General features: G+C 41.6%; 1 protein-coding gene across 5 annotated transcripts in view; it reads right to left on the reverse strand.

Annotated features, from left to right (window-relative positions):
* SH3TC2 (SH3 domain and tetratricopeptide repeats 2) overlaps positions 1–24,362 on the reverse strand; it is a 103,280-nt gene that overhangs the window by 19,261 nt on the left and 59,657 nt on the right. For all 5 annotated transcript variants that reach the window (XM_069764131.1, XM_069764133.1, XM_069764132.1 and 2 more), the window contains 3 exons: positions 20,995–21,036; positions 15,877–17,580; positions 5,010–5,190 (listed from right to left, as the gene is read on the reverse strand). In XM_069764131.1, the coding sequence (XP_069620232.1) occupies positions 5,010–5,190; positions 15,877–17,580; positions 20,995–21,036 (1,927 nt within the window). The remainder of the gene's footprint in view (positions 1–5,009; positions 5,191–15,876; positions 17,581–20,994; positions 21,037–24,362) is intronic.

A 24,362-nucleotide genomic window follows, 5' to 3' on the forward strand; every position in this document is an offset into this window, starting at 1 on the left:
TAGTGTCACTCTACACAGTAACAGGACCGCCACCCATTTAAAACAGTGTCCTCAAAAAATAAAATAAATACATCACTGCAGTAATAATATCCCTTAATTAGCCCCTATGGTAATATTAATATCCCCCATCCTGGCCCCGTGTATCTCATTCCTGGCTCGAGCCATATGTTCTCCCATCCTGCCTGCATGAGTATCCATCCTGCCCCATATGATCTCCCCAACCTACCCCATCAGTCTGCATCGTATCCACCCTGCCCCCTGATCCTGCATGATCTGTCTCCAATCCTGCCCAATGTCTTTCATTCTGCTCCGTGTCTCAAATCATGCCCCATATCTACATTCTGCCCATGTCTCTAGTCCTGCCCCTAGTGTGTCCAGCATCTCTGCCCCCAGTGTCCAGCATCTCTGCCCCCAGTGTCCAGCATCTATGCCCCCAATGTCCAGCATCCTGCCCCCAGTGTGTCCAGCATTCTGCCCCAGTGTGTCCAGCATTCTGCCCCAGTGTGTCCAGCATATTGCCCCAGTTTGTCCAGCATTCTGCCCCACTGTGTCCAGCATTCTGCCCCAGTGTGTCCTGTATCCTGCCCCCATTGTGTCCAGCATATTGCCCCCAGTGTGTACAGCATTCTGCCCCAGTGTGTCCAGCATGTTGTCCACAATGTGTCCAGCATATTGTCCCCAGTATCTCCAGCATATTGCCCCAGTGTCTCCAGCATATTGCCCCCACTTTGTCCAGCATTCGGCCCCCAGCGTGTCCAGCATTCTGCCCCAGTGTGTCCAGCATCCTGCCCCCAGTGTGTCCAGCATATTGCCCCAGTCTCTCCAGCATATTGCCCCTGTCTCTCCAGCATATTGCCCCTGTCTCTCCAGCATATTGCCCCCAGTGTGTCCAGCATTCTGCCCCAGTGTGTCCAGCATATTTCCCCCAGAGAGTCCAGCATATTGCCCCCAGTGTGTCCAGCATTCTGCCCCAGTGTGTCCAGCATATTGCCCTCAGTGTGTCCAGCATATTGCCCCCAGTGTGTCCAGCATATTGCCCCCAGTGTGTCCAGCATATTTCCCACAGTGTGTCCAGCATATTGCCCCGAGTGTCTCCAGTATATTGCCTCATTGTGTCCAGCATGTTGCCCCAGTTTGTCCAGCATTCTGCCCCCAGTGTGTCCAGCAATCTGCCCCAGTGTGTCCAGTATATTGCCCCCAGTGTGTCCAGCATATTGCCCCCAGTGGGTCCAGCAATCTGCCCCAGTGTCTCCAGCATATTGCCCCCAGTGTGTCCAGCAATCTGCCCCAGGGTCTCCAGCATATTGCCCCCAGTATGATCAGCAATCTGCCCCAGTGTGTCCAGCATATTGCCCCCAGTGTAACCAGCATATTGCCCCCAGTGTGACCAGCATATTGCCCCCAGTGTGTCCAGCATATTGCCCCCAGTGTGTCCAGCGTCTCTGCTCCCAGTGAGTCCAGCATCTCTGCCCCCAGTGTCCAGCATTCTGGCCCGGGCCCCCCAGATTGCCATTCGCAATAAAAAAAAGAGTTCTCCTTACCTGTTCGCGCTCCTTCTTATGCGAAGCTCCCTCCTCGCAGCTGAAGCACGCACTTGCCGGCGACTGACAATAACATCAGACGCCGGCGACGTGCGCCCTGCGGCTGACATCAGCTGCCAGCCTCCGATTGGCTGGCAGCTGTTAACTATTGACGTGCGGGCCTGCACCCGCACATCAATAGCGTTAAACTGCCGCAGTGCCGGCAGGGGCCCAGTGAGCCCGATGCAGGCCCCCTGTGCCCACCGGGCCCATACGCCAGTCAGGGCAGTAATGCACTGAAGGCGGCGGTCAATCTGAGAGGTTGCCCAGGGCCCCCCCACACCACTAGGCTCTGGGCTACCGCCCAGATTGACCTCATTATAATCTGCCACTGATGGATAGTCACATGCCATCAAACAAAGAAGAGCTGCTTAAATTTTTGCACCAGAAGCAGTGTGAAAGACTGGTGGAAAGCATGCCGCATGAACGCTGTGATTAAAAATCATGGTTGTTCCACAAAATATTGATACCTGAACTCTTCCTGAGTTAAAATATTATTATTGTTGTTTCTAAATGATTAAGAACTTGTTTTTTTTGCATTATTTGAGGTCTGAAAGCACTGTTTTTTTATTTTGACCATTTATCTTTGTCAGAAAAAAATGCAAAATTTGTTGTCAGAAGTCTATAGACTAAAAGAACAATTTACATTTTATTCAAAAATATACCTATAAAGGAAAAAATCAGACAACCTGAACATTTTACAGTGGTCTCTTAATTTTTGCCAGAGCTGTATAATATGTTTTACAATAAAGGAGTTAACCAGTGAAAACATGCGTTTATCAGATGGCACCTCAGTATCTGAAATGTACAGTGAGTGAGTTGTAGTAACCAGGAAACACCTACTGATATCATATAGCACTTTGTTATCTGAAATCAATGGTCCATTTACACTGCAAGGTTATTGTGAAGGAGCGCTCAAGGAAAGCTCGTTTCATACAGTGTAAACAGGCCACTGATCACCCGATGAAAAACCAAAACTCATTCATCAGATGAAATGATTTTTAAGTAGTCTTAAAAATCATCTCTCTCTCTCAGCAGCTCTTCGTCCTGTTTAAACAGGCTATGTGCTGCCGAGATCAATTACAGCCTATATGTACTGAACGATCTTTTACAGTTTGTTCAAGAGGCTTTTAAACAACTGTCAGTTGAACAAAGGGCTTTTAGTGCCGCCAGTAGGTTCGTGAAAACAAGCCAAGAGGGCTTGTTCACACAATCGTATTTCCTGTCTGTGACTGCGCTCAGACCAATGTTATTCAATGGGGCAGCGTAATGGAGCAATTTTTTTCACTGATCGAATCTGCATGTGAAAAAAATTGCAGCATGCCCTAGCTTATTCCGTAAATCATATAAGACTCTCCCATTCAAGTCTATGAGCGCATTAAAAAAATGGGATGTCATACAGAGACACAGTATAGCATCTAATTTATAATTCTGTATCACGGGAAACCATAAATGGTCCTGTAAATGATTACCATCTGCTGCCGTAATAATCGGATTGTACAGGGATGACAAGTTAGAAAAAAAATTGTCCCAAATTTCTGGATACAACTCTGAATGATTTTTTATATGCTCATGTGAACCTACTCTTATAATCAGCGAGGGAATACCTACTGTTATATATGTCACCCTACTATCTAATCGTTACAGTCAGTGATAGATGGAGATCAGGGACCACCTACTGCCCCCATATGTCACCTACGTATCTAAAGCTTACAATCAGTGGAGAGGTGGTGGCAATGGAGCACCTACAGTCTCCCCATACGGCGGACATGATGCCGTTACTGTCCGTGCACTTTCCCAGAATTCTTCTGGGCCTTATCAAAGCCGTAAGTGCCGGCCCAGCGTGGGAGGTCTGTGGATTTTAGTGGATTAAAGACGAGTCAAGGATCAGATGGATGGCACTTAGGGGCTGGACAGCTCAGTTGGGTAAGGATTTAAAAAAAAAAAAAAAAAAATTTGATGGTCTTTTATGGTTAATAAAAATATAGACCAGTGTCTGCTACTCTGTCGAATCAAATTACAACATATCTGCATTTTGGAGAATGTGGATTTTGCTGAAATTTGAGTAGAATGCAATTTCACTCGAATTTATTTGCTCATCTCTAGTAGTGACCCATGTGCACCGACTATTACTTTACGTAAAAAAACATAATCAGTTCTCAGAAATGTAACTGCAAATACGCACCTTATGTACTATACATCAGATTCTCAAGGACTAATTTAAAGTACAGCGACATTGTACATTATTTAGCATATATTTTCCTGCGACAGTACTTACAGTGACCCAGAACAAAAAATAAAAGTCCATCTAGACAGCGCGCACTTTCCCAGAGCTGATAAGTTATTATAAGCATAAGTAACCTCCAGGCTAGGAAATAGTATTTGTAAAAAAAAAAAACTTTTCAAATACAGCTGCAGTAAAGGATGTTATAAATGAAAATCATTTTCTCTTTTTTAACAACCTCGGAGAGTGATCTTAATTATTCAAATTGATTTTTATAATCTAAATGTTATTCTTGCAAATTTAAAAGAAACAATTATCCAGATTCTATTTTATTTTAATGACTCTTTTATTGCAGTGCGTTCTGAGCTGAAATGTGAGTTGTCATATCTGTAACGCCAGGTTTTGTAATATAATCTGGATAAGTGACGATGATTTGTCTTGGGAGCCAACCAAAGCACTTGGGGTAAAACTAATAGGTTTCTTCTGACAATTCAATCTTTATTTTTAGGAACCGGGTAAAGGAAATTCATTGAATGGTAAAAAGTATTATCTCTTTTCAAAAGTAGGATTTCATAAATTTAACAAGGATATGGACACTTTCATGGCAATTAACTTTACTTCATTAAATGCAGTTTGGATTAAAAATATGTTGACAATTGAGTTTCATGAAATATTTATGTTTTTATGTGTGAAATACTTTGTTTGCTGTCTGCAGACTGAGTCAACTGAAAATCTTTCAAGGACTACAAGTTTGTAATGTCTGCCATTAATGAGGAGCAGATTCAAATTGGCGTAAAAATGCCAAAAGTAACACCATCTCTACTCAACTCCGAGTTGCTCAAAAATATTACGATTTTCAAAGCTTTTACTACACTTTCCCGGAATAAAAGCTTTGATAAATTGGCCCCTTCATCTGTTTTTTTTTATTTGAGCCAAATCGCTTGTGTTCTCTGTTCTGGCAGACTAGAAATGTTCGTATATTACATGGATGGCCATTTATCGGAATACAACATTTACGTAAATTTTTGCAAGGCAGTTGCTCCCCCCAGATAAAATCCTTAGGACTGTAGGGAATGAGACTCAGATTGATCATAGGTAAAACTTGAAATAATATCTAGTGATAGGATTGCTACCTGATTATTATTCATATGTACGTTACACTAATCAACCTACTTCACACCATCGAAAAAGTTGCCTGCACTTACTTGGCAGTATTTAGTGTCTGATAGAGACTGCTTAGGGTGCTAAGAACATCTCCTTCCTTTTGTCTGTCTTTCAAAACTTGTAGAAGATGGACCCAGTGTTCACAGTACGTTATATGGGCTCCAGTGGTTGGACAGACTTCACTGTAGAAACTGGACAGTTCTTCAATCACACTCAGTTGACCTGCGTAATTAATGCATAATACAATTATTACAAACAGGGCCAGCATTCGGGCATTACTGCCCTTACTGCTGTACATGATGTGAGGAGGGGGGTTAAAGGGGGACTGCACATGATGATGTGGGGGGATAAAGGGGGACTGCGCATGATGATGTGGGGAGGGGGGTTAAAGGGGGACTGCACATGAAGTGGGGGGTTAAAGGGGGACTGCACATGATGATGTGGGGGGTTAAAGGGGGACTGCACATGATGATGTGGGGGGTTAAAGGGGGACTGCACATGATGATGTGGGGGGGGTTAAAGGGGGACTGCACAAGATGTGGGGAAGGGGTTAAAGGGGGACTGCATATGATGATGTGGGGAGGGGGGTTAAAGGGGGACTGCACATGATGTGGAAGGTTAAAGGGGGACAGCACATGATGATGAAGGGATAAAGGGAGACTGTACATGAAGTGGGGGGTTAAAAGGAATTGCAAAGGATGAAATAGGTGTAAAGGGGACTGCACATGTTGAAGTGGGGGTAAATGGGACTGCACATGATGAAGTGGGGGGAAGGCGACTGCACATGATGAAATGATGGGAAGGCGACTGCACATGATGAATTGGGGGAGGGAATGGGAGACTGCAAATGATGAATTGAGATTGAGGGAAGAGGGACAACAATTGAATTGAAGGTCGGGGTGGGGAGAGCAAATGATGATCGGGAGAGAGCAAATAATTAAGAATTTTGAGGGTGGGGGAGGAAATGATGTATTAAATGTGGGGGTAGAGCTGTTGATAATGAATAGAGGGTGGGAGAGAGAAGACGTGACAATGAAATGGGGCGGAAGGGGCATGTAAATATAATTAATCAGGGGAGCGGGAAGTACATAGTGGGGGGCGTTGAGTATGCAGTAACTGGTAATGAATTGGGAAAGAGTATAGGTGCTAATTAATTTATATATTTATTAGGTGGGGAAAGTGGCTAGAAGGGGCTCAGTGGTGTATTATAATTTATATTTGGAATGGTGGGTTGCAAAATAACCAATTATGTATTAATGGTGGGTGCATATCTATATTTAGATGTGTAGTGTAAAACAAAAGGAAAAAGAGGGGAATGTGCTCTGGAAGCTGTGCTCTAGGTAACTGTGTTATTTTATGCAGAGATGAGTCCTGGCTAGAAGAAGTGATGGTGGTCTGTGAGGCATAAAAAAGAAAAGCAGATATGAAGGACTTCAGCTAGAGATGTCACTGGTGAGTCAGTGTGTTACCTGTACACTGACACTATACACTGTATACTATGTGCAGAGCTCCTGTGTATAATGTCACCAGTGATCACTATATTATCTGTACACTAGCACTGTATACAGAGACCTGTGCATAATGTTAGTGGTGATCACTCTATTATCTGTACACTATATACAGAGCTCCTGTGCATAATGTCACCAGTGATCAATGTATTACCTGTACACTGATACTGTATACTATGTACAGAGCTTCTGTGTATAATGTCACTGGTGATCACTGTATTACCTGTACTTCACCCGATGTCACTGTTCTATAGGGGAGATCGTCATGGGACACTCGTATTAATTGGACTACGGCGGACAGGTAGTATACGGTTTATTATTTTACATTTTTTGAAGACGCTGAAGTATGGTAAGTATGGTTAAATGAAGAATATTAAAATACTTTTTTCCTAATGTGTGTGTTTTATTAACCCTTTCCTACTATTGGATTAATAATGAATAGGCATCTTATTGACGCCTCTCCGTTATTAACCCGGTTTAATGTCACCTTACAGTAGCAAGGTGACATTAACCCCTTATTACCCCATATCCCACCACTACACGGGAGTGGGTAGAGAGTGACTAAGTGCCGGAATTGGCACACCTTATAGATGCGCCATTTCTGGGGCGGCTGCGGACTGGTATTTGTAGCCGGGGGGGTCAATATCCATGGCTCCTCTCTAGGCTATGAATATCAGCCCGCAGCTCTCTGTGTAGCCGTTCTGGCTATAAAATATAGGGGGACCCCTCGTCATTTTTTGGGGGGGTCCCCCTATTTTAATAGCCAGTAAAGGCTATGCAGACAGCTGCGGCCTGATATTCATAGCAGGCTACAAATATTAGCCCCCGGCCGTCGGCTTTCCCCCTCTGGTGCAGAAAATTACACGGGAGCCCACGCCGTTTTTTTCAGTTTTTTTTTTTTTTTAAATTGAACACTCATTAAGGAATCTTTCACAGTTGCGTCGGTACTGGTCCGTCGCTATGCGTTGGGCCGACGCACGTTGTGAAATTTGTGCATGACGTGGGCAGCAGATGCAGTTTTTCAACGCATCTGCTGCCCATTCTGAAGTCTGGGGAGGAGGGGCGGAGCTTCGGCTGCGCATGCGCGGTAGAAAATGGCGGACGCAAAGGAAAAAAAACATCGCCAAAACACGACGGATCCATTGCACGACGGACGCAACGTGTGGCCATCCGTCGTGATCCGCTAATACAAGTCTATGGGTAAAAAACGCATCCTGTGAGCACATTTGCAGGATCCGTTTTTTCCCAAAACGATGGATTGCGACGGATTGCTAAAAACGCAAGTGTTGAAGTAGCCTTAGAAACATCGGCCTTTCTATTACATACTGTATCTATGGATATATCTATCTATAGATATAAGAACAAAAAGGAAAACAGCACAAAAAAATGCTTCGACACCTTTGACTCCTTCCTCAGTCCAAAAGCACAGGCCCCTGTCACAGCCATCTGTACTGATGATCTTTCCTCCCAACTTTATAGGAAAAATAGAAAACATCCATCAGGAAATCAGCTCCCAGCCACCAAGTGCCATAACTCCAATCCCTCCCCACATCTTCTCTGGCCCACTCTGGACATGTGACCCCGTCACAGAAGAAGAAGTCTTCAGGCTCCTCTCCTCGTCCGACTACATGCACTACTGATGCCACTCCCTCACACCTAGTCCAGTTTCTCTCTCCAGTCGTCACTATTCACCTCACCTAAAATCTTCAATCTCTCCCTCTCCTCTGGTATCTTCCCCTCCTCCTTCAAACACTCTATCATTACTCCATTAATAAAAAAACCTCTCTCGACCCATCTTGCACAAATAACTACAGACCAGTCTCCAATCTCCCCTTCATCTCTAAACTCTTGGAGCGCCTGGTCTACTCCAGCCTTACCAGTTACATCTCCACGCACTCTCTCCTAGATCCATTACAGTCCGGCTTCCACCCCTACATTCAACAGAAACTGCATTCATCAAAGTAACCAATGACCTTTTGACAGCAAAATATAATAACAGTGACTACTCTCTACTCATTGTTCTTGACCTCTCTGCAGCTTTCGACACAGTTGACCACATCTCCTACTCTCTATGATCCAATCAACAGGCATAAAGGACACTGCTCTCTCCTGGTTCTCTTCCTATCTTTGGCTATCAGTACCCTCTTTATGCTGATGACACACAACTACAGTATACACGTCATCCCCTGACCTTACCCCTGCTATACTGCAGAACACCAGTAACTGTCTGTTCGCAGTCTCCAACATCATGTCCGCTCTCTATCTGAAACTCAACCTTTCCAAAACTGAATTTCTCCTGCTCCCGCCATCTACTAACCTCCCTAAAGCTGACATCTCCCTATCCGTGGGTGGCATATCATAATAACGCCTAAGCAGCAGGTGCACTGTCTGGGTGTTAAGTTTGACACCAATCTTTCCTTCACCTCCCTCATAAAATCTCTTGCCCGCTCTTGCCCCTTACACCTAAAGGACATCTCTAGAATCTGACCCTTTCTCACCATTGGAACAACAAAAACCCTCACTGCTGCCCTGATCCACTCCCGCCTGGACTACTGTAATGACCTATTAATTGTCATCCCTCTCACTCGACTTTCCCCTCTCCAATCCATCATTAATGCAGCAGCCATGGTCATCTATCTGGCTAATCGGTACTCCATTGCGTTTGCTCTGTGCCAGTCATTGCACTGGTTGTCCATACATTACAGGATCCAATTTAAATTGCTTGTTCGCACAAACAAAGCTCTCCACAGTGCGACACCCCCTACATCTCTTCCTTCATTTCTATTTATCAGCCTACCCGCTCGTTGCGCTCCTCAAGCAACCTTCGACTAACATCCGCACTAATCCGTACCTCCCACTCACGGCTGCAAGACTTCTCACGAATTGCATCAACCCTGTGGAATGCTCTACCCCAAGAAATTAGGGCTAACCATAACTAACACAGTTTTAGGCACTCTCTAAAAACACATCTGTTTAAGGCGGCCAATTACGTTCCCTAATCGAAGTCCTTTGATATGTTGGTCAATTTCTACTTTTCTGATCATAACCCTCCATCAAACTTTATTGCTCCCAAAAGCACCACAAATACTGGCTAGTCACCAGATCATCCACAAATATTGGCGGTCACCAGATCATGCAGCCATTATCTACCCCTCATTTCCTCAAGATGGTTGAACCATCATTGTAAATAAGCACCTGTACTTTGTCACCCCACCTCGTTGCAGATTGTAAGCTCTTACAATGCAGGGTTGTCATTATCTTTGCATTAATTATTGCATTATTGCTAACTTTGTTATGAATGTTGTATATGAAATGTTGAATTGCAAAGCGCTACGGCATATGTTGGCGCTTTATAAAGATTATTATTATTACTGTGCAGATGAATATAGTGAAGGAGTGAAATGCCATTAGATGGAAAATCTTCCCAACTGTGACATACATCTATGCAGAATATCGCTCAAGGGTTGAATTTTGATAAAGTGGATGAGCATAACAAACACAAATCATTATAGCTAAGAGTTCCCGTATTCTTTTAATGGACCACTAAAGAACGTCTGTCAGCCCAACCAGACAATATAAGCAGATCACATATGGTCCAATTCACCATTTGGTTTTTTTTAAATCACGTTTTGTTTTGTGTTATTTATTTACAATTTTTCTACTTAATTCTTTATGAGCGCAAATCATGAATTATGCACAAAATGAAAAATGCTGTTTTCCTTGTCTCTCTGCTAAGATATTGTAAAATGTGCACCAAAATGTCAAATGTCAAAATGTCAAACATACATAATTTTGCTCCAGTGGAAGACTAGATTATAAAAAATTGTATTTTTTACACAGTCACAATTGATGAATAACCTGAAAACATTTGGATCCCCCAACCCAGCATACAACCATTAACATTTACTGTACTTTAAACTGACATTAAAAGGGGTATTTTCATCTCCAAGATCCTTTCCCAATATGTAGTAGGTGTGATAATAATATTAGCTACTGAGCTACTGCAATGCCCTGCACAATGAGTAAGCAATAGTGATGAGCGAGTATACTCATTGGTCGGGTTTTCCCCAAGCACGATTGCGTGGTCTCCGAGTCTTTGTTAGTGCTCGGAGATTTAGTTTGTGTCACCGCAGCTCAGTAGCATAGCTACTGGGGGGGGCAGAGGGGGCCATCGCCCCGGGCCCTGTGCTCAGAGGGGGCCCACCCGGAGCTACCATACAGTTACCTTCTGCGGCAGAGCAGGGAGAATCGATCTCCTTGCTCTGCCGCCCGCTATGGGGCACCTGAGAAAGCCAGGTGGGGGGCCCGATGCCAATAATGTGCCCCCCCTGCCCGTCACCGCACTGATGAGGGAAGGAGCGCTGCACTCCTTCTCCCATCATCCCCCTGTCAGTGTCTGGCTGTCAGAAGATGAGTGGGAAGTTGGAGCACCGCTGGAATAATTAGGAAGAGAGGTGAGTATTTATTGTTTTTTTTATGGGGGCTGCCTTATACTTTAGGATCTGCCTATAGGGGGGCTGCCTTATACTTCAGGATCTGCCTATAGGGGGGCTGCCTTATACTTCAGGATCTGCCTATAGGGGTACTGCCTTATACTTCAGGATCTGCCTATGGGATGCTGCCTTATACTACAGGGTCTACCTATGGGGTACTATCTTATACTACAGGGTCTGCCTATGGGTACTGCCTTGTGCTATAGAGTAGGCCTATGGGGAGTGCATTATACTATATGGAGTCCTATGGGGAGTGCATTATGCTATATGGAGTCCTATGGGGAGTGCATTATACTATATGGATGCTTATGGGGAGTGCATTATACTATATGGAGACCTATGGGAAGTGCATTATACTATATTTAGGATGATCTGGTGCATTTACTATATAGACGCCATCTAGTGGGCCATCATACAGTGTGGAGATTACAGTGAAGGGGCCATCATACAGTGTTCTGTCCATTCTAGGAAGGACATTGTGGTTCCAATTATGCATTAAAGTTTTAGCACTATAGTGTTTGGTTTGCTGTGTTATAGCACCATCTAGTGGTGGTTAAATTTATAACCTGCGTTTTAGTTATAATTAGAGTGTTGCATTGTGGGATTGTACCAAGGTATGCTGGGAGAGAGAGACTCCATTACTTTTCTGTGTACTTCCTGGGACACACGTACTTATGTGCTGTGCTGGAACCATCTATTTACTTGCCATCCTGGTTAAGTTTATCCGGTAAGATTGTTACTTCTGTCCTTGTAATATAGTGTTGTACAGAATGTGATTTACTGTATGGCAGCTAGTATTTAGGAAACCTATGGTCAGTGACTTACTGTATGTAGTTATATAGAAGTTGCATCATCCTGTATACCTTTCTGTTCGTTGCAAGTATCAGCTGTACTATTATTTTACCCAATACTTATCCATATCATTTGTATTCTTATAGTTTTACCGCGCTCATGTTTACCAATAAACACGTTAGACTACAGAGCAGAGGTGTCAAACTGCATTCCTCGAGGGCCGCAAACAGGTCATGTTTTCAGGATTTCTTTATATTGCACAAGGTGCTGGAATCATTCTGTGCAGGTGATTAAATTATCACCTGTGCAATACAAGGAAATCCTGAAAACATGACCTGTTTGCGGCCCTCGAGGAATGCAGTTTGACACCTCTGCTACAGAGAACAGTCTGCTTATTTGGGAGACAGAAGTGGTTTATGCCGTATGTCGGATTACACACCGTATCAACAAGTATGAAGACAGAACATACAGTGTTGGAGTCATCAAACAGTTTGGGGGCTACTAAAGGGTCAGTATACTGTGTGGATGGTACTATGCAGTGAGGGGGCATTATACTGTATAGGGGAGCTGTACGGGGGGGTGACTCAGGACATTATTAAATGTAAAGTGGGCACTTGTTATAGGGGATCTCAGGTTACTGTGACTATCAAAGGGGCACACATGGCAATATTACTTTCTAGGGAGCAAAATGTGGGCACTGTTTTTTAGGGCAGTAGCACCCGGCATTACTATATTCTAGAGGGTTGCTTTAGAATTTAGAAGGCACAGAGAACCGCACAGCAGGTGCAGTAATAGGGACACATATGGCAGCAGCGGCTCAGTATTGGGGTATCAGGGGCAGTAATAGGGACACATATGGCAGCAGCGGCTCAGTATTGGGGTATCAGCAGGATGAGGAGTTTGTGCAGATTGGGAATAGATGGTGATGGCTGGACTATAAGAAGTGAAACGTGTCTTTGTTTTATTCTCTGCAGATGAGTCGTGGCTGGAAGTTGTCATGTCGGTCTGTGCCAGATGGAAAAGACGGGAAAAGTGAACGATTCCATCAGAGAACATCAGCGGTAAGACATTATCTGTAACTGTGCTGTGATCTCTTACATGTTCTGTAGGACTGGTATCTACCACTGACCATATGGCAGTAATATCCATGTTGGTCGTTATATAGAGATTATATTCAGTAATAGCATGGTGATCTGCTGAGGTTCTCCTCCACAATTAGGACATGCTACCGAATTGTAATGAAGGTTACCTGGTTAGGGGCCCATTGAGAAGCTTCGCCACCCCCCAACCAAAAGCCTAGCTATGCCTCTGCCGCTGCTGCATGATTTACGGCTGCTAGCCAGCCTGAGTACATGTGGGGTTGCCTAGTTGCTAGGGAATCCCCACATGTATTCAAGCTGTCTAGCAGCTGTAAATCATGTAGCTGCATGGACAAAAACTAAAATCTCTGAGCACTAAAGAATACTCAGAGATCACCCGAGCATGCTCGGGAAAACCCAAGCAACGAGTATACTCGCTCATCACTAGTAAGCAACATAGACTATCAGAAGAATTATACTACATTTCTAATTGAAGTTATTTGGTATTATTATTATTATTATTATTATACGTATTACATACTGGGATAGGATTTTGGTGATGGGACTACCCCTTTAACTGGCATTAGACATTAAAGAAACCATTTAGTTTTTATGTTGTACTAAATCTGTGCATACATGTATGTAGTGTAGTATGTGTCTGTGTGTGTTAATACACCTACAGCTGCTTTCTCCAGAATCCAGCGCTGTTCTGCTCCTCTTCTCAGTGACGTCACTACTCTTCAGACTATCTGGCTCACTCTATGCTGTATCCATGAGCCGGGAAGTCAGTTTTACAATGTAAGCCTATAGAGCTTCATTCTTATGCTCCATAGGCTTACATTGTAACAGTCACTTCTGGATCACATAGAGCGCTGGATTTCACAGATGGCGGTTGTAGGTGAGTATATTAACACACTACAATACATATACACAGATTTAATACAAAAAATACCTTGTTTATTTTAACTGACTTTTGAAAAATTAAAAGAAGACTAAGGAGCAAATGAAAAACAGATGAAAAACACCAAAGACTAGACAAAGAAAGACACAAATGCAACAATGAATCAAGCCCATGGTCTTAAAAGGGAATTTAACTCTTAGAAAAATCACACCTTAAGACTATGTTCATACATTGCGTTTTTGCCACGTTTTTGTCATGTTTTTCCTGTGCGGATTTGTTAACAAACCTGAAGCAAAACCTGATGCTAGCGAGCTGAATGAGAAACCTGAAGTTTTATTGCACACATTGCGTTCGTTTGACTTGCAGACTAAGTGCAGAAAATAATCTGCAGCATGTCAATTCTCTGAGTGTTTTTGCCCTATGTTTTTGACCACTCAAATCAACCAAAAATACAGGGCAAAAACATATCAAAAAAGCGCCAAAAATGTGTTTTTTTGCAAATGCGTTTTTCCTTCCAAGAAATGCAGAAATGGTGCAGAAATTTTCTCAACGTGTGAACATACCGTTCTTTATTAGTGTTATTAGTATATTAGTGTTCAAATCACTTTGTCTATTCTATAGAAGCTATAGTTTAATCAAATATGCTAACTAGAGTGCTTGTTGCACCCACAGCGTGGCGAACAGGCTCAATGCACCATTCTGTACAATGGATTTGCGTGTTCCCACCTCCTTTACTGGTGATTGGCAGCGCTGGCTTGTCTGAATTGAGCAGACAAAACCCAGGCCAGTCGGAGCTGTCAATCACCAGTGGGTGGAATGGTGCACTGAACCTCTTTGGCCATGCCACATGTGCACCAACCATTTTGATCAGTATGTTTGATTAAACTTCAGTTTCTGTTAAATAGCGGCAGCAATTACAACACTAAAACTGTGATCATTTTTTTTAATTTTTCTAAGTGCTATATCTCCTACAAGGCTATATGCTTAGTTTATACTATCAATTTGGGCTGACAGACTTCCTTCAATTGTTGATCAACTTTTCCATGACTTCTCTACACTTGAAAATTGGCATCAAAATCTCTCAAAATTTGTGGTAACTGGTATTTTTAGATAACTTTACTTCATAACTTGTTGCCCATTTGTGGCCGTTCCAGTACTTTTTCAAAAAGTGAATGGGTTTTAGCAAAAGGGGGCATGGTGTATCAGTTACATAGGTTGAAAAAGACCTAGGTCCACCAAGTTCAACCTTTCTCTAACAAATATACATTTTATCATTTTTCTCATTAATTTAACTATAACACAAAATGTTATGTGTATTGAGGAAATCATCCATCCCATTTTTTACAAGTTGTTATAGAGTCTGCCATTGCTACCTCTTGTGGTCAGGCATTCCACAGTCTGACTGCTGTAACTGTAAAGAACCCTTTCCTATTTAGCTTCCAGAATCACCTTTCTTCCACCCGTAATGAGTGCCCCCTAGTCCTCAGTATGGTCCTTGGGAGGAGTAAGTCATGTAAAAGTGTTTTGTACTGGCCACACATATATTTACATATGTAAATGAGATTCCCTCTGAGGCGTCTCTTTTCTAAGCTAAACAAGCCCAACTTTACCAACTTCTCATCATATGAGAGGCCTTCCATCCTTTGTAATAATCTAGTTGCCCATATCGTAATGCTACAAATTTACTATATCGTAAGCAAGAAAAATGGTGTACATTGTAGCTGAAATTTACTCATGGTTGGCATAAATTTCATTTTCTAGTGCATGTACTGTCCAAAAGGTGCACCAAATTCATCACATTTATTAAATGTTAATATATTTGGCATCTCTTCTACATTGGACAACAGGATCAAGACTTACAAAATGCCGGCATTGGTAAAATCTCTTCAGAGTGTCCTGGGACAGATTAATTTCCAAAGACATATGGCTAACACAATTACCAAGTCTCACACTTCTGAATTATTATCTAAAAGATGCGATCAAAGTTTCAGTTTACAAACTTAAGAAGATAAAACTTCTAACCGAATGGCCAAAAGAAATGTGTTGTAATTTCAATATCTCTTGTAAGTATAGTTTTTGCAAAATAAAGCAAAATAGGAATTTATTTGAGTAAATCTTAAATAATTGGTACTTACTTTTTAAGTTATTGGACTTCATAGCAAATAGCAATGCGAGTTCAAAACAGGCTTTGCCATTTTCAAGCTTTCGCTGTTCAATCAGAATTTTCCCCAACCAGTGCAGAACCTGGGCTAACTCTCTTTCTGCATCACCACTGTCCTGAACATCTATAAAAAGCTGGACAGACTTAACAAAATATCTCTCTGCCATAATAAAAGCTTGGCAGGACACAGCCAATGACCCAAGATTTCCTAGGGCTATGGCTTGGTTTCTTCTGTTGCCTGTTTCAGTAGCCATTTTAAGAGCATATGAGTACCCTCTTGAAGATTCATGTACCTTTTTATTCCTCTTTTGTGCATTTGCAAGTAGATTATGCACAACACCACACTGAGTAGTACTGTCAGTTTCCTGCATTGAGTCTAAAAGAGACATTAAAATATGGCAAGCTTGATCAAAATGGCCACTCAAAATATATAACCATCCTAAAAACAGAGAAGATTCAAAAGTTTCTTCTTCACTGGTCCATCTTCCTAGTTCAACAGCCCTTTTAGTATAACTAACGGCACCAGATAGAAGACTTTGCTGGAGGTAGAGCTTGGCTAAAAGGAAACATAGTGTTCTTTGAGCTTTTATATCGCCACTTTCATAAGAAGAGGATAATGCATGTTTTAAATAAGGAGCAGCTTGAGCTGGAATATGATTGCCTTTTAGTGGAGAACCCATAATTTTGGATATATTTTGCATAACTACGCCAACTCTCCACAAAAGAGATGGCATAATTTTCTTGCCAATGAATTTGTACAGTCTGGCTGATGCCAAAGCAACATGAGGCAGGTATTTTTTATCATACAAGTAACTTAAAATGGGCATTACACTTGTACTGGAATTCAAAGTTTGGGAACAAGAAGTAATAAGAAGAAATTGCAAGCGTTCCAGAAATGGTAGGGCATCATCATGCCTTCCTAGCTGATATAGCAACCGAAATATGAGGAAGCAAGTACGAGATTCTAAGGAGGCATTGTTAACAATAACAGCTTTCCTAAAAACATATTTTAGCACCTCAAGCTCATTCTCTGAACTAAAGTTATGCTGACATATGCAAGTTAGAAGACTGGCAGCTTTTTCCAGCAAAAGTTCTTGCTTAGATTTCAAATTTTGCTTCAAGTAGATAGCAGATAAATTCCCATACAAAGCAGCCAAAAGTTGCAAATCTAGAAATCCATGGCTAATGGCACTTAAGGCTTCTTCAAAGTAAACTCTTGCCTGGGATAGCTTCATCCTCTTGGCACAAATCCGTCCCAGAAGGAAACAACATCGTATGTGTGCCCAAGACATGTTATTCCTTTTTGCCCAGTTCCGGGATGTTTCCAGGTACATTACCAAGTCTTCTTCTTCTGAAAACCCGTAAAATGTTGAGTTTAGAAAAGACATAGAAAGGTCATATAAGGGTAGGAAATGAGAATCATAGCCTTCTTTATTGAGGAAGGTCAACACAGGATCAAAAACTTCAGAGTCTTCTAGATCTCCGGCATTTAAATCAACAAAGAATTTCGGGTCATCAATATCTTCCTGTCCATGCACATGGAAGCCCTCAACTACGTATCTCCATTCAGAATCTGGACTGGACTTTTCAGATATACTGCATTTAGAAGATTCAGTTAAAGCTTCAATTTCCTCCCAGCTATCAGAAATCTGTGTTTCACCAAACTCTTCCTTTCCACCTGAAAAAGTACAATATAGTTTTAGTATAGATTGTGACAACCATTTTACCAGTAAGATGTATTTTAAACACGATCTCAGTTAAAAAAAAAATCTAAATATGTTGAATTAAACTATGAATATTATCATTATACAAGCTTATTCAAATAATAATATACATATTGGCTGACTAATCAATTTGTAAAATTGTGTCAGCCAAATTTTCAAATAAAAACATTATATAAAAAAATCTTCATTGCATCAAAAGTGCAAAGAATAATAAATTACATTTTCCATTAGAGATGGTTGAACTCGAATAGTAAAGTTCGGCGACCTACTGTTCAGGCATGGACACCGAATACAGACTTCACCAGGCAGTCTGTGTTACTGTTCGGGTTTGGCTGCCCCAACACTGGTGTTTTTGACGCTGTCATGGGCATAACATCGCAGCAAACACTGCCTCTGATCAGCGATGAAATCATCTCCTCCGGTCAGAGAGCCACGGTTCCCACTCTGTCAAAAGACAGTATGAATGCTCAGCTGTGATCGGAGGTATAAAGTGTACCTCCGGTCACTGGTGTCAGTTGATGGGACTACAGCTCCCATCATCCGACGCCTGCTGCCAATAATAACAGTGAGAGCAGGAGTGGCTGATGGGAGGATTTATTAGCCGGCTCCAGCGCCGTAAATAAATATAAAAAAAAAACAGAGCGGGTTCCCCTATATTTTTGATAACCAGCTAGGCAAAACACATCTGGGGGCTGCAACCCTTAGCTGTCAGCTTCAGCAAAGCTGATTATCAAGAATAGAGGGATAAATAAAAAAACGGCATAGGGTCCTCCTCATTTTTGATGACCAGCCTTGCTAAAGCAAACAGCTGGGGGCTGGTAATCTCAGGCTGGTAAGGGTCCATAGATATTGGCCCCTGCGAGTGCAGCATCAGTGACCAGTGGTGATGTCACTGACGCTGCGTTCCCAGCCAGGCTGAACTGTGGTGACTTTGGTGAAAACCCAGCTAGCACCATGAGAAAGTCGCACGATTCAGAGACGAGTTGACCACAGTTCAAATTCACCACAGTGAATGTCTCCCGGTGAACTGCGGTGAACTCGCCTCTGCACCTTGCAACTTTCTCACGGTGCTAGCTGGGATTTCACCGAGGTCACCACAGTTCAGCCTGACTGGGAACACAGCCTCAGTGACCGGCAGTAACCTCAAGGACGTCACCGCTAGTCACTGATGCTGCAGAGCTCATTCATCAACCTAGACGGTCTCATCTTAGCACTGTCCAGGTTGAAACCTGTTTTTTCCCCCAGACATGGATTACAGCTTAGGACAGAACGACAGACAGGTGAAGGATATTGGTTTTTTTTGTTTTAATTCTTTTACAGAAGACAATGGTGTCGTTGGAATAGGCGATGTCGTAAGTATGGTTTAATTAAGATTCATTAAAGTAATCTTTGTCATTCTTTCAATTAAAGGACATTATTCTTTGTGTGTGTCTGTTTATACAATATGACTATGAGTTAGTAATGGGGGCATCTTATTGATGCCAATCCATTACTAACCTCGGGGTTTGATGTCACCTGACAATAAAAAGCATCCAGGGATAAAATGGATTTTTTATTGAAATGTGGTTAAAACATGAAAAAGCAAGGCCTCGTAACTTACGTGTTTCAGGTGTATACACATCCTTAGTCATAGGCTAACTCACCATGGTTATTTCTGCACATATATATTTTTGAAAATATATGTTTATATCCACTCCACAGACAGAACTTATGTTTATGAAATTAACCATAGTGTGCTGTTCTCTCATAGAAGGAAACAGGAGAATGTGAAAGTTAACTGCCACGGGGAGTGGAAATAAAGCTTGCCCAAGTACATTTGAAACATAAAACTGTGCTTAGAAACAACAATATATAAATACAGAGGGGTGAAAAAGTGTTTGTTCCCTACCTGATTTCCTATTCTTTTCCATGTTTGTCACACTTAAATGCTTCAGATCACCAAACAGATGTAAATATTAGACAAAGATAACAAAAGTAAACACAAGATTTAGTTTTTAAATTAAGGTCTTTACTATTAAGGGAAAAATAAATCCGAACCTGCAGGGCTCTGTGTAAAAAAGTGATTGCCTTCCCCCCTGTAAACATAAAATAACTGTGGTTTATCACATCTTTCGGAAGATGAGTTAAAATTCCCTAGCCACACCCAGGCTTGACTACTGCCACACCTGTTCTCAATCAAGAAATCACTTAAATAGTTCTGCCTGACAAAGTGAAGAAGACCAAAAGGTCCTCAAAGCTAGACATCATGCCACGTTCCAAAGAAATTTGGGAACAAATGAGAATCAAAGTAATTGAGATCTATCAGTCTGGAAAAAGTTATAAAGCAATTTCTAAAGTTTGAGACCCCAGCAAACTATAGTGAGAGCCATTATTCAACAATGGCAAAAACATGGAACAGTGATAAACCTTCCTAGGAGTAGCTTGCCGATCCAAATTACCGCAAGAGATCAGCGACGAATCATCCAAGAACTGCAGACCTTACTTGTCTCAGTTAAGGTCTTTGTTCATGACTCCATCATAAAAAAGAGACTTGGCAAACATGGTTGCATGGCAGAGTTCCAAGAGGAAAACCATTGCTGAGCAATGTGAACATAAAGGCATGTCTCAATTTTGTCAGAAAACATCTTGATGATCCCCAAGACATTTTGGAAAATACTCTGCGGTCTGACAAGACAAAAGTTGAACTTTTTGGAAGGTGTATGTCCAATTACAATCTTTCATAGAAGTAACCCAGCATTTCAGAAAAGGAACATCATAACAACAATAAAATATGGTGAGGCTAGTGTGATGGTCTGGGGCTGTTTTGCTGCTTCAGGACCTGAAAGACTTGCTGTGGTAAATGGAACCATGAATTTTGCTGTCTACCAAAAACTCTAAAAAATCCTGAAGAAGAATGTCTAGCCATCTGTTTGTGACCTAAAGCTGAAGCACACTCGGGCTAGGCAGCAGGACAATGAACCAAAACACACCAGCAAGTCCACCTCTGAATGGCTTAAGGAAAACAAAAGACTTTGGAGTGGCCTAGTCAAAGTCCTGACCTTAATCTGATTGAGATGTTGTGGCATGACCTTAAAAAGGTGGTTCATACATGGAAACCCTCCAAGATGAGGGGGCCAAAATTCCTACAAGAAAGTTGTAAAAGACTCATTGCCAATTATCACAAACGTTTGATTGCAGTTGTTGCTGTTATGGGTGGCCCAACCAGTTATTAGGTTTGGGGGGCAATCACTTTTTCGCACAGGTCCCTGTAGTTTTGGATTTATTTCTCCCTTAACAATAAATACCTTCCTTTAAAAACTTCATTTTGTGTGTACTTGCTTAATATTTAATTAAGTAATGAATTATATATACGGTATAACCTATCTTACCTGGCAAAGATTTCAGATATATTTCAACTGGATCCAGGCCATCTAAAAAAAGTCACCAAAAGTTTCAATGCACTGCATGATAGCACAAAAATTACACACACACTACTCAACCAATGTTATAATAGCCATATCACCCTGAGCTGAGCGTGAGGATACGGCTGCAAGTGACCGGTGGTAACTTCAATAATTTCATCGCTCGTCACTGCAGCCACGTTCTCACTCTAAGCTCACTGTATTCTGTCTGCCAGGCTGAGCAATCACATTACTCATATCACTGCTCGGCAATGCAACCAGATGTAGCAGAGTTGGTGTTCTTCGTGAGACATCATCATTATGGATTAATGGTAGACAGGTGAGAATTACTTTGATTTTTAATTTTTATGTTAATAAATGGGAAAAAGAAGGGACTTGTGGAGGGGTGTTTTGCTCAATTAAAGGACTTCTTTCTGTGTGCGTCTTTATTCATTTCCACTACGGGGTTAGTAATGGTGGCATCTGATAGATACCTCTCCATTACTAACCCCTGGGCTTGTCAGCTGACATTACAAAGTTGATTAAAACTCCAAAATGTTACTCCACTTGCCAATGTACCAAGGCAAGCAGGAAGAGTTGGGTAATCGCCAGAATTGGTGCATCTAAAGAATGCGCCTTTTCTGAGGCGACTGCAGGCTGATACTTTTAGGCTGGGAAGGGCCATATATCCATGGCCCTTCCCATCCTGAGAACTCAAGCCCTCAGCTCTCTGCTTTAGCTTGGCTGGTGATTAAAAATGGGGGAGACCCCACACCATTTTTTAAATTATTTATTTAAATAATTTAAAAAACGGCATGGGGATCCCTCTTTTCCGGGAGAAGTCCATGTTCGAGGTTCATGCACGTAAACTAGGTGTCTAGTACGGACCCCAAACTTTACCGTTTTGTTTCATCCATCACTATATGTGACATATTATTACCTAATCGCAAGTAGCACTGGTGCTCTAATGCCGCTTAGGAGTGGAGAACTTACCAAAAAAGTAATGCTTTCTATAAATAATTATTTTAACTATTTTATCACTTTTACCGCTGTCAACAATTTTTTCAATTGAGAGAATCCCCCTTTAAATAATCTGCAGTAAATTTTACAATTTTACTGTATATACTCCTATGCCTTTACGACCAGTGCTTCCTGACATGTTTGGAGTTTATTAACTTGCATAACGTGAGTGATCATGTGAGTGTTACCATTTCAGAGAAATGGACTGATTTCTTTTCACAGGTGTCATCCTAGGTGCATCCATATTTTTCGCATTCATTTTTTTTCTCACTTAAACTGGTAAGCTCTCTGAACTTTTTTAACTCTTAGCAATGCATAAGTTGAAAATGGATGAAACTCTGAAGTACAAAGTTTGTCTTCCTAGTTTCATCTGTCTCATATGGATCCCGTAGACTGAAATGGCAGAATCTGATCCTGATCGTGTGAACATGGTCTGAAGGTTACCGGTCATCTTTTTTTGCCACCCAAACAGCTATTATTATCATCCTTGTGTGTTTTTGTATCTTCTCATCAGTCAAAACATAAATTTTATTTAGCAAACATGTTTAACCCCTTAGTGACAGAGCCAATTTGGTACTTAATGACCGAGCCAATTTTTGCAATTCTGACCACTGTCACTTTATGAGGTTATAACTCTGGAACACTTCAACGGATCCCGCTGATTCTGAGATTGTTTTTTCGTGACATATTGTACTTCATGTTAGTGGTAACATTTCTTCGATATTACTTGCGATTATTTATGAAAAAAACGGAAATATGGTGAAAAATTTTTAAATTTTGCAATTTTCAAACTTTGTATTTTTATGCCCTTAAATCAGAGAGATATGTCACGAAAAATAGTTAATAAATAACATTTCCCACATGTCTACTTTACATCAGCACAATTTTGGAAACAAAATTTTTTTTTGTTAGGGAGTTATAAGGGTTAAAAGTTGACCAGCAATTTCTCATTTTTACAACACCATTTTTTTTTAGGGACCACATCACATTTGAAGTCATTTTGAGGGGTCTATATGATAGAAAATAAAGAAGTGTGACACCATTCTAAAAACTACACCCCTCAAGGTTCTCAAAACCACATTCAAGAAGTTTATTAACCATTTACGTGCTTCACAGGAACTGAAACAATGTGGAAGGAAAAAATGAACATTTACCTTTTTTTTGCAAACATCTTAATTCAGAACCATTTTTTTTATTTTCACATGTGTAAAAACAGAAATGTAACCATAAATTTTGTTATGCAATTTCTCCTGAATACGCCAATACCCCATATGTGGGGGTAAACCACTTTTTGGACGCACCGCAGAACTTAGAAGTGAAGGAGCACCGTTTGACTTTTTCAATGCAGAATTGGCTGGAATTGAGATGGGACGCCATGTCACGTTTAGAGAGCCCCTGATGTGCCTAAACAGTGGAAACCCCCCACAAGTGACACCATTTTGGAAACTATACCCCATAAGGAGCTTATCTAGATGTGTGGTGAGCACTTTGAATCCCCAAGTGCTTCACAGAAGTTTATAACGTAGAGCCGTGAAAATTAAAATTCGCTTTTCTTTACACAAAAATGATATTTTCGCCCACAAATTCTTATTTTCACAAGGGTAACAGGAGAAATTAGACCACAAAAGTTGTTGTGCGATTTCTCCTGAATACGCCAATACTCCATATGTGGGGGTAAACCACTGTTTGGGTGCACCGCAGAGCTTGGAAGTGAAGGAGCGCCGTTTTACTTTTTCAATGTAGAATTGGCTGGAATTGAGATTGGACGCCATGTCGTGTTTGGAGATCCCCTGATGTGCCTAAACAGTGGAAACCCCCCACAAGTGACACCATTTTGGAAACTAGACCCCTTACGGAACTTATCTAGATGTGTGGTGAGCACTTTGAACCCCCATGTGCTTCACAGAAGTTTATAACGTAGAGCCCTGAAAAAAAAAATCGCATTTTTTCTACAAAAATGATCTTTTTGTCCACAAATTTTAATTTTCACAAGGGTAACAGGAGAAATTAGACAACTAACGTTGTTGTGCAATTTCTCCTGAGTATGTCGATACCCAATATGTGGGGGTAAACCACTGTTTGGGCGCACCGCAGAGCTTGGAAGAGAAAGAGTGCCGTTTTACTTTTTCAATGTAGAATTGGCTGGAATTAAGATCGGACGCCATGTCGCGTTTGGAGAGCCCCTGATGTGCCTAAACAGTAGAAATCTCCCACAAGTGACCCCATTTTGGAAACTAGAACCCCCATGGAACTTATCTAGATGTGTGGTGAGAACTTTGAATTCCCAAGTGCTTCACAGAAGTTTATAATGCAGAGTCGTGAAAATAAAAAATATT

The sequence above is a fragment of the Ranitomeya imitator genome, chromosome 4, assembly GCF_032444005.1.
Source record: "Ranitomeya imitator isolate aRanImi1 chromosome 4, aRanImi1.pri, whole genome shotgun sequence".
In the NCBI taxonomy this organism is placed as follows: Eukaryota; Metazoa; Chordata; class Amphibia; order Anura; family Dendrobatidae; genus Ranitomeya; species Ranitomeya imitator.